This window comes from Halyomorpha halys, unplaced genomic scaffold (genome assembly GCF_000696795.3).
Source record: "Halyomorpha halys isolate HHAL.00 unplaced genomic scaffold, Hhal_1.1 Scaffold363.1, whole genome shotgun sequence".
In the NCBI taxonomy this organism is placed as follows: Eukaryota; Metazoa; Arthropoda; class Insecta; order Hemiptera; family Pentatomidae; genus Halyomorpha; species Halyomorpha halys.
The window spans coordinates 259,691-271,422 of NW_027106613.1; the positions used below are offsets into that span (position 1 = coordinate 259,691).

Here is an 11,732-nt window from a genome sequence, read left to right on the forward strand (position 1 = left end):
TTTTTTGTTATTAATTTTACTTTCCTCTTTTATTAAGAAGCATTATTCTTATCTATTTATTTTATTTTATTTTAATAAGAACATTTTATATAGTTAAGGGTGTCATTTGTATGACTATACACCCTCATAATCAACTGTTAAAAAATATATATATAATATAAGTTATATCAACCATGTAAGGCCCACCAGGGCGATCTGGTGTAAAAAAAAAAACCCAAATCTTTCTTCGAGTCGATTTCATCTTCCTCTGTGTGCGAATCCCATTTTTAATCCTATTGAAGTAGTTTAGGAGGGAGGAGTGAATCGCTTTGACGTCGAGTCTCTCTCACATCGATTCCACCTCGCCCACGTGCGAAGTTCCTTTGCGAAAGTGTTTGACTAAGATGCACATAACATTTCTCAATATTATTGTATTGTATTTGAATTTTCTTCTGACTAGCTGAATGCTTCGCTATTGCTATATTTGAGGATGTATATAGATTTAATGAACCTAATTGATAGTTTGTTATAAATTTATGTATTTAGTTAAATTAAACTTACACATATACTTTATTATTGTGATTTGGTGATATAAATTGATCCAATATATTCGATGACATCCGTATTTAGCATCTCATGAAAGAAGAGTTGAAATAAATGGCATATCTGTTGGTACCATCGGTATACGCTGTAAATTTGAGGCTTATATTTAATGAATACAATCGATAGTATGTTAAATTTTATTATATTTTTTAGTTAAAATTAAGCATTTCGAAATACTGTATTATTATGTTTTGGTAACATAAATTAACCAATACATGCTATAAAGTTGCAATCATAATTTATAAAAAAAATACTAATAGCTTCAATATTACTCAACGAATCTACACCATACTTTGCTTTGGTTTAAGTAAAGATAATGATAATAAATAACATTAAGATTTAGTAACATATATAGTTTTGAAACAAAAACGTTCACTGTGCTTCAATATTAGTACTATATCCAAACAACTGAGACTGATTGGCATATCAAATTGGTAAAATATTTTTTGGGAGTTAAAAAAAGTCCACTAATTCATTTTATTATATTAAACTCTCAATTTTCTTCAAAATATTTTTTCTTCGGGGATTTCGTTATCTTTAAATGGAATATTTAAATCCCATATCGAAATGGAATATTTTGAAAAAAAAATAGAAAAGAACGTAAACAGATGGAATGACATATGGAAGTGTGGTAAACGATTTTTTAGCAGTGAAATTTGGTATTTTAAAAAAATAAATAAATAAACCTCCAAGTAAATCGGTCCAGTAATTCGTAAGTTCATTGTGGACAAATTTACAAAAATACCAAGTAATAACAAAACCTATCGCGGTCAAAGATTCAACAGCTCTCATTTATATATGGAGAAAAGAGAAGATGCTGTGATAAGACGGTAGCCATGGTTACGTATTTCGAAAACGACTAACTTTGCCGTATCATCGTTATTAATGGTCCGATTTTGGTGATTTTTTTTTTCTTTGAGGAAATTTTATTTTTCATGTTTATACTACCTAAAATATAAATAGTTTTTAAAGAAGAACTCTTCCTGTGCCTCGTATTTTTCAAAATATTGAAAAAATTCAGACGGAGTTACTATACAAATTGCATAAAAGATTTTTTAGGAGTGAAACAAAGTTGATATTAGTTTTCAGTACCTCGAGAAACCCTTATATTCGAATTTTCGGAAAATAAAAATTTTTAATCCGAAATTTTTGCCCTACATATCAGCCTCAGATTTCTTTTTAAAAATCTAAAAAATGGAAATAACTTCAATACTGCTCGACCTATCTACACCAAACTATGCAGGTTTTTAGGGATCTAGTAACTGCACTAAAAGGCATAAAGCGGGTCTAATTAAACAAATTAGAACCGGAGATATAAAATAAAACGTGAGAATTTTTTCCCCTCATTTGAAACCCGCATTTTCCCTCAAAAAAGCATCAAATATAACTTTTGTCGATTTCGGCTATAAGAGCAGACATTCAACTTTCCAACGGTTCTATTAACATGAATATCAGATATAAAGGTAGAGGAGTTATTAACGATTATATGAAAAATAGTCACCGGAGAAAAAAAAAAATGCACGGATGAAATCGAGGTGAAAAAGGAATTATTTTTTATTTCTTCCAAAAATGGTTTTTAGTACTTTGAGACAACCCTGAAAACGAATATGACTTTCTTTAAAAAAAAAAAAAAAAAAATTGGCTAACCTAATCTACCCCAGGCCTCACGCCTAACATTGTTTCATAACTTATTTTCTACTCAAAAATCTTCCCTCGGCAAAATGGAACTATATGTTCAAAAAAGCAAAAAGCCCCACGTAAATCGGTCCAGTAATAACCAATTCTATCGAGGACAAAGATTCAACAGCTCTCTTTTATATATAGAGAGAGATAAACGTATTCTGTATATAACCAAACTTATTTCATTTGTTAAAAACTAAATTAACATCTGTGTAAATTATCTGTTAAAAATAAAATTTAAACACATGTGTAATTAATTTGTTTTTATCTATATTATCTTCTACTAATCTATGTAGGAATAATAGATTTTAATGTTCCATTATCATCAGAAATGATTCTATATTTGTTTTTTGCTGTTACAATGATGGCCCTCTCTATTGAAACCTGCAAAATCCTTAGTGAGTTTTTTGTACATAATAGAACTTAAAGCATTATTATAAGACCTTGTTTTATTCATAATAAATTACGAAACTGTTTTTATTCACATTTATTAAGACCATCATAACATTCCTATTCAATTGTTTATATATATCCTCCCCATGTCTATCTTTATCAAACATATGGTATTGTAACTTTATATCTCCCCCCCCCTTAAAGAAAATTTAGATGCAATTAATAAAACTAACACTCAAATTCCAAATAATTGAAATGAAACTATTCTAAACACTACATTATACTAAATTTTAATAATATCCCAATCTTCTTGTGTAATAATGTCCTGTTCTGTCCCAGTCTAAAGTATTATACGATTATTATTTTTGTTATTTTATTCAATTTAAAAGAGAAATACTTACATAGTACGATTAAAAAAATAAGGTTATAATATAATTTAAACAATACTTTTTCAAATTATATTTCCATATGTTTATTCCAATTATCTACATTTTATTTTATAAATTGCGTTGATCATACCACATTTTAAAATAAGTTGTCAGCTGTTTAAATATTACCTACTAATTAATAATAATACCTGCTTATGATATATTATATAATAATAATCTTTATTTATTCTGGGATTGATCCCTTTAGAATAATTTATAGGCGTCAAAATTAGGCTTTAGAGCCTTACAGTAAATTACACAATTAAACTAAAAAATAATAAATGAAGAGATATAATTTCTGCTAGTGTACATATTTACAATTATAAACGAAGATCTAAGACAGAAAATATATAAAGCTTTTTTAAAACTTTCAATTGTTATTCTTCCGCAATTGGGTGGACAGAAGGTAGTCGAAGATACGGGATTTAAAGATTGGAAGGGTGTTAGAACTACGAATAAAGGAGGGAATAGAATTCCACAGAGAAAATGAACGGGTGAGGAATGATCTACCAAAGGCTGCTTCCATGGGCAGTTACATATAAGTCTGAAGGCCGTGAGCGAGAATGCACTGAGGACTTAAATTGAAGGATATCTGAAATGTACCGCCCATCGTATGGGATTGGATAACTTGATAGAGAAAGGAAGCAAGGAAATATTTACGACGGAAGGAGGGGCAAAGCCACTTCAACTCTTCATAAAATCGGGTGACAGAGGCGTCCCTGGGGACCCCAAAGATGAATCGTACAAAGCAATTATTTAGCCGTTTTAATTTTGCTTCGAAATCCCCAGAGACACCCTCGTAAACCACACCGCAATAGTCTAAGTGGGGGAATATTAAAGAAGTAACCAGGAGTAGGTGACAAGATAATTTAAACGTTTCAGGGTGGTACAGGTACGACGGGAAATATCGGAGACGTGGTTTTTCCTGGAGAGAGTTTGGTCTATAGTGACACCAAGGTTTTTGACGTATGGATGGAATTGTATTGGATTGTAGTTTAGGAATAAGGTATACAACATATTATATATATATACATAACAAATATTCAACATACTATTATTGATAAATGGGTTTTCGAGGCGTTAAGGGCCAAAATACGTCCAACTTATGTATGTATTTATAGTCCATTAAGAGAAGATATGGAAAAACCATGAACTGTACTCTCTATTTAAGGAACAGATGCTAAAATGATAAAGCTTCGATGGGCGGACCATATTGGAATGATGGATGCTCAAGAGATTCTAAGGAAACTTCTCGATGAACAACTACACGGAACACTACCGAGCGGCTATCCCAAACTAGGATGTGCTGCTGTGCAAGAAGTACACTGATAATTTTTATAAAGCAGTGAAACTGATTTGTATGACTATCAGAAATTTATTTCCGTGTTGAGTGTGGTAGAAAATATTTTATCAACGATTAGTCAATTTGGATTCCTCACTGTATATAGTTTTCATTAAAGTTATAAAAAACTGAGGTGTAATTACTGATTCTTTTCTCTTCTTGGGATCGCACTTACAAGACTTAACTAGTCGCGGTCTTGCTGATAAGACTGAGTAACTTATGTTCTTATTAGTCTCATAGACATGCTATTATTACTTTATTAGATAAGGCCTATAAGTTGAAAGGTCTTAATGACACTAATCCTCTTTACTAATTTCATGATTTTTTCTAAGTGTTTATAAAACATTGGATATAGTTTATAATATTTACTTTAAATAGTAATCTTTACCGTTCTGCGGGTCGAAGTCGAGTGTTGCAATCTAACTAAAGCAATAATAATATTAAATATCAACCAAAATTCTTTAAAAAAACTTATGAATCACATTAATTCCACATTTTTTTTAATGTAAAATTATATAACAATCTATTATTCTTTGAATCTATAATAGTAGTAATAAAACTAGCATGTTTTGTACACAAGTACCATTTTTGGAAAACTAGGCATTTGATTCTCAAGTTTTGATATTGTTATCATATATAAAATATCGACATATTTCTCAAAAAGAACATAGATAATGTTTCAACATCCCTACAATAGGGAAGTTGCAGTAACAATAAATATTCCTTTCGATGCAGTACTAGTCAAGTATCGACACTCAATAGTATGGATCGATGGATCGATACTTGAGACTTGTAACGTTTGCCGCTTGAAATAAGTCCAAAATACCTACAAATGCTTGGTAAATAAAGGAAGTTACAAATTTTGGTCTTAGAAAACATCGGCCATAATGTCTAATTATGATAATAAAATGCCTCTAATAATGTATAAATTATTAAGTAACAGAAGTTACTATCTGAAAAGAGTAGATATTAGTCTAGAAGTATAATCTTTAATTGAAATATTTCTGGAGTATTCTAAATATGGTTTATCTAAAGATCCTAGCCATTAAGTGATATAATTAAAAGGTCATCTGTGTTGAGTTTTAACTGTTGTCTGTTAAGTGAGTTGTTAAATTTTCTTTTCCCCATTACTGCTTGGAATCAAAATACTTTTTATAAGACTAGATATTTTCACTTAGTAAATGGGAAAAATAATGGACTTAAAGTCATGTTCATACTCTGTCAGATAATGATTTCTTCTTAGAAGTCCTATTCTCACATTACTTGTAGTGAATACTAAATTGCTCTTAAATGTTTCAGAAAGCAAGCCTTTTACATGTAAAGAAATTGTGGATTCTCTGAAGTACCACAATAAAATGAGAAACAAAGTCGCACTTGGAAAAACAAAATTAAAAGGAGCTAAAAACATGTGGCAACTTGTAAGTCCAGAGGCTGACCTCTTATTTTTTGTTTAATAGGAAACTGTTCTTATTAATTACATGAATTTCAAGAATGACTTGTTATTACACTGATAGTGATGAAAGATTATAGTTAAATATTGGAAATGTACATAGATAATTAAAAAATTTACTAGCTTCTGATGTTCAGATATCTCTGACAAGTTTCTGGTACTCCATAGCTGTGATTTTTGTTAAAAGGAGGAAATGGAATTTCGTACATAACTAAGAATTACTCTCATGTTTTATAACCCAAAACCTATCTAACATATATTAAATTTTATTTTTTATTTTCTTCAACCAAATATTGTATGGTATTCCTTTATTGCACATGCTAGTAATGAATTACTAGAAAAATATGGTTTTCATAAGTCTATCCTTGTCAGTTTTAAGCTTAAATACTCACAGTCTTAAACCTTCAGCGCTGAAGAAGCTCTGTAAAGTGGGACGAAACCTAGGTTACCATTAAATAGTTTTTTTACTATTTTGTACTTTTATTGACCATCACCTGGACTATCTTCCTATGATTTAAGTTGTGAATAATTTTAGCAAATACAAAAATTAATAAATAAATGGGATTTTATAAATCTATTTTTAAAATAATAGTGTAATATTCATTTTTTCTACCCTTCTTTAAAAATATTGAAACAGCACCTTAGTTTCAACTTGATTTTGCTGTTGTTCTACCATTGTGGAAGTCCTTGTTTAATAGAAACAAGAAAATGAAGTAAGGGTTGTTATAGTTGTTGAATGAACAGTTCCATAATTGAATTAATAGAAACATTACAAATAATACTAATGGGTTTATTGAAACTCCATCAAAACACAAAATCAACTAATAAGTCATAATGACAACAGAACAAAACATTTCAAGAGACTTTAATTGTTGGTTTCCTCACAATTAGATACATACACTAGTCTGATACTATCACTCTCTGTAATAATATGAAGAGAAAGATCATATTAAAATTATTAACTTCATTATATACTGTTTAAAATTTCAGAAATGGGATAAGGAGATAGCAGATGTTTCACTTCAATCCAAATAGACGTAAGAAACATTCAGTTTTTCAGCCATAAGTAGTTATATACTATTCTTTATTAAGAAGAGGCAACTTTCACTTGCTATTTTCTTGTACAAAGCAAAACTATTAAGATGCTCTGTGAAGTGGGGGAAACGTAGGTTACCATTAAATAGTATTGTTGTTGATTGAACAGTTCTGTAAATGAAATAATAAAAACTTTAGAAATAATGATAATGGGTTAGTCGAAGCTCTATGAAAACACTATAGATCAACTAATAAGTCAAGAGACTTTAATTGTAGATTTCCTCGCAATAGGATACATATACTAGTCTGATATTATCACTCCCCGTAATAATGTTAAAAGAGAGATAATATTAAAATTATTAACTTCATTATATTCTGTTTAAAATTTCAGAAATGGGATAAGGAGATAGCAGATGTTTCACTTAAGCATTCCCAAAAATGCGAATTCAAACATAATCCAAATAGACGTAAGAAACACTCAGTTTTTCAGCCATAAGTAGTTATATACTATTCTTTATTTAGAGGAGACAACTTTCACTTGCTATTTTCATACACAAAGCAAAACTATTAAGATGCTTCTGACAATTGGACAACATAAATTTCTAAAGACAAATGGTGTTTCAAATGAGATATTTTACTCTTGCACCTCAATCTATCTGTCTTTGCTCCAATTAGGCAAAATCTACCCTGGTTAAAACTGTTAGGCGGTCATTGGGAAATGAAACTGATATCGTCCTGATCATAGATACAAAAAACAAGCTACAGCTAGCCCTTGAGGAATGGCCGGAAGTGCTTCTTTGCAAAAGAATGACTCAAATTTCCAAGAACTAGGTTTTAGTTATATCAAGCTGATCTGTAATGTTCAAAGCCTACCAGGTCTACTACCCTACTTGCGACAGGATAGTGTGGCTCAGACAGTAGGTAAAGAAACTACAAGGTACAAGTCCAAGCTTGAGTACCTTCCAACCCTCACGGAAGAAAAATCTGCGTTATGATGGACTTCCCCATGCCACTGCTACCAAAAATCAACAATTTATTTTTATTTTTCTTATTATACACTTAGTAGTGGGGATCTATTTAATTTTTGGAAACATAATTTCTTTTATATCTGAACTATGGTGCAGTCCAGCTCTCAGTTGAGCACTATATTTATAGGACTGCTCCTTATCTAACTGCATCCATCCGGTAGGATCAGCCCTTCTGGTCTTTGTGTCTTCACCTTCATCTTCTATCTGTGACTCGCCAATGCCGGGTAGTCGAGCCCATCCCAACATAAAGTGCGTCAGGTCCACCACCTCCTTCCACCCTATGGAGCCACCCAGCACTCAGTTGAGCACCATATACATGAGGCTGCACCTTATCCAACTGCATTTATCTGATAGGTCCAGTCCTCCTGGTCTCAGTCTGCATTTGCTTCTTTACCTTTATCTTCCATCTGTGGTTTACCAACTCAAGGTAATTGAGCACATCCCAATGTAAAGTGCATTGGGCCAACCACCTTCTATAACCCTTAGATGAACTCCCCGAAGAAGGGATAGTTCTCATCTTCCATCAGATGGGAGAGGTCTAACTGGGCAAGGACGAAGATCCTGGTTTTCCTCTACAATACCTTCTATGGTAGTGCAATACAACACTATATGCTCTATTGTGGATTTCCCCTCTCCAGATGTTTTTTAATATTTCTAAAAACAATTTACTTTTATTTAGGCTATTTATTTCTTTTTTGGGAACTCTCTTTACTTTGTTGGCAGTCATTATATAATATACTTGTCAAACTAGTGGGACCTACTTTCTTCTGCCTATACTTATCGTTACTCAAAATGATAAAAAAAAAAAAATAGCTGGAACTTGGAAAAAAGAGCTTCAGGACCTAGTGCTGGTGCTGCTACTTATTGCAGAGATTGTAAATTATTTAGACATTTTCATAATAAGAAAAGATCTAGGTGTAATTTAAACATCTTTTTTTTTTTGGTATGTCCAATTACTCCTCTATTGAGTCGAAATAACATAAGTTACAGTATAAAAAGGGTCAAATTTCAGATGCAGCAGTCCGCACTACCTTCCACAGGTAATAAAAGTACCGGGGGATGTCCCCACTTGCTGTTGCCTGCTAATACTATTATTTATATTTGTTTCTTACTGGAAATAATTTCTACTCTTTATTTTAATAAGTAATATTATTAAAGAAATAATTCCTTCTACATGAGCACAAATTGAAGTTAATTTTTGTACAGGTTTTTCATTTTTATTTACTGAAGTTCCCAACTTAGTTTATTTCCTTAGTCCCTACACAATTCATTCTCACTTTTCATTTGGTTTTTTCTATGTTAAAGTTCCTGGTAGTCCAATCATAAAGTTTTCAATTTTTTGAGTTATGGTAGGTTTCAGCTCCCTGGTCATATTTTCCTTCAGCCTGTTGATTTATTGTAGAATTTAAAAATAAACGATCACCTCTATTTTATTTGTGGTCTCTATGGCCGGGTCATTCTCAGATGTGGTTCTCAGTTTATTCTATTGAGCTCAGAATTCTTTGCTCCTGAAACATTCCACTCCAGATTCTTCTTCTGACTAATCAGGATCTGGTAATACTTCCTTCTCTTCCATTAACACCTTCACCAAGTGTGTAGGATCCATGGGGTAGTTGTTAGTTAGAAAATTAAAAACTAAGACAATAAAGAAGTTAGGAAGCAATGAATTCCAGGAAAAATCTAACTAATCTGAGAGCACCAAAAAACTATTGCCTTGTGGATAAGGTATTCATATTAACACAATTATTTGAACCTCATAAATTTACAGCAATAATAACAAATAATACTCAAATAACTGTGAACAAATGTTCATATTGTGATTCATGCTAGAGAAATCATTTCTCTCACCAGAATACTACCACTCTTCTTTCCTTAGAAAACAGAATAAATAGATTCAGATATAGGTATGTCAGTAAAGAGTGAATGTGTTGACTAGACCTTGTCCGAACTGAAAGTGCTGTCAAGATGTACATGGACACTGAGCCTGTCTGTGGAGGGTTGGAACTCCCTCTACACCTTCCAACTGTCCCACTCCTCCCAAAAAGGTCATCCAATCTACATGTCTTGTCACCTGTATTTGCCTTTGCCAGTTTGCTATTATCTCTCAATTACACAAAGACTGAAAAACAGAGTCGCCTTCCCCTCAACATTAATTTCGAATTATTTTTCTGAACCAAAAATTGTCCACCAGGAATTAACCAAGAAATTAAAAATGCTGAATGACTCTAGACCTTATTATAAGTACAACCTACAAGCAAGCATTGATAGACAGGAATGTGAAATCAGCACGATTCAGATGTTACGACATGATGTCATAGGTGTTTGTCATATGTCTCAACTATCTGGTCACTTTTTCAATTGCCAAACATTCCTTCATTATGTAATTTAGTACTATTTATCTAGGTAGTCAATACAACTAATATAATTCATGAATATTCCACCGTTTTGTTTTGTAATTACTGAAATACCTACCTAATCCTCTGTATAGTATAATATAATATAGGTAAGGCATAGGACTTTTGCAAAAATAAATGAAAAGTACATAAATAAAAGTATGAATTAAAATAGTAACCCTAATAAAAACACAGGAGTAAGTAAATGTAGCAACATGTTAAAAAATCTTGTCTTTAAAAGCAGTGTCCATTTGCGATTTGTATTCAGCAAGTGACCTTGTCTTACACCCCTGTAATTCACTATAAAATGGTAAGAATGGAAAATAAAATAAAAAAATGAATGACGAAATTTATATTTTTATTAGTTTTATTTTAAAAAAAAAAATAAAAATGAAAATCAGGAAAACACCATTATTCCTTCCCCAGCCTTATTCCTAATCAATCAAAGGTCAATATTAATCGTTTTGTATGTTTATTTGATATAAACTAGATGAGCCTATACAATTAGTACCTTTATTCTGTTCAATCCTTGGAATGTTTATGGGGTTAATGTTTGTGTTATATAGATGAATTTTAATAATTTAATCATATTTTTTTTTCACAGCTGATGATGTTGGTGAAAATGTAGCATTTAAGGCTAATTCTGCTAAGGATGCCGAGTCCCTTTTTGACTATGTTAGTATGATGAAGTTGTGGTACAATGAAATTAATGATTATGATGAGAATGGAAACCATAAAGGAGTCGTGGGTCATTTTACACAGGTATCATGGAATAATTTCATTTACTGTTTAGTTGTGTGGTAAAAGAAGTTTCTAATCCATAATAATCGGTATCTCAAAAGAAATGGGGTAGCAGACATGATACACAAAAATCATATCCAATGATAATGACCAAAAGTAATTTTTATCATCTGTTAGGTATCATGTAGCTTTGTTCTATCTATCCCTAATCTTAGTTCAAAGCCCTTCTTTAAAAATGTTCTTTTTGAGTTCAACCATGAACAGTGCTCTCTCGGTAATCTATATTTGGGCTACTAATCAGTTGCACAACATTGTGGTGAGCTCGTTAGAGCTTAAGGTTTGAAGATTCTAACAATCTTAGTAGACTTGAGGGATTGATCAGCTCGCAGTGCTTAGGATCCGCCACACGATCCATCCCAAACAGTGCAAAAGTCAAACCTGCAAATTGGTCACCCCAACATATTATGTGGTTAGCCGTCTCATCCTCAGCATTGCAGAATCTGCTCAGGGGTGACTCTGTTAGCCATATGATTATTTAATCTTCAGGCCCCTGTATAGATCCTTGTAATTATCCTAAGAGAGTTCCTGTCCAGCCGAAGTAGTTCATCGCTAAGGGAATAGATATACCTTCCAATGGCTTATCGCCCTGCCAGATGCCAG

General features: G+C 31.9%; 1 protein-coding gene across 3 annotated transcripts in view; it reads left to right on the plus strand.

The window, feature by feature from the left end:
• The window catches only part of LOC106681754 (ancylostoma secreted protein), a 58,138-nt gene that overhangs the window by 34,899 nt on the left and 11,507 nt on the right, over nucleotides 1–11,732 (plus strand). For all 3 annotated transcript variants that reach the window (XM_014422234.2, XM_014422238.2, XM_014422239.2), the window contains exons 8-10: nucleotides 5,725–5,843; nucleotides 7,302–7,377; nucleotides 10,936–11,093. In XM_014422234.2, coding sequence (XP_014277720.1) covers nucleotides 5,725–5,843; nucleotides 7,302–7,377; nucleotides 10,936–11,093 — 353 coding nt within the window. The remainder of the gene's footprint in view (nucleotides 1–5,724; nucleotides 5,844–7,301; nucleotides 7,378–10,935; nucleotides 11,094–11,732) is intronic.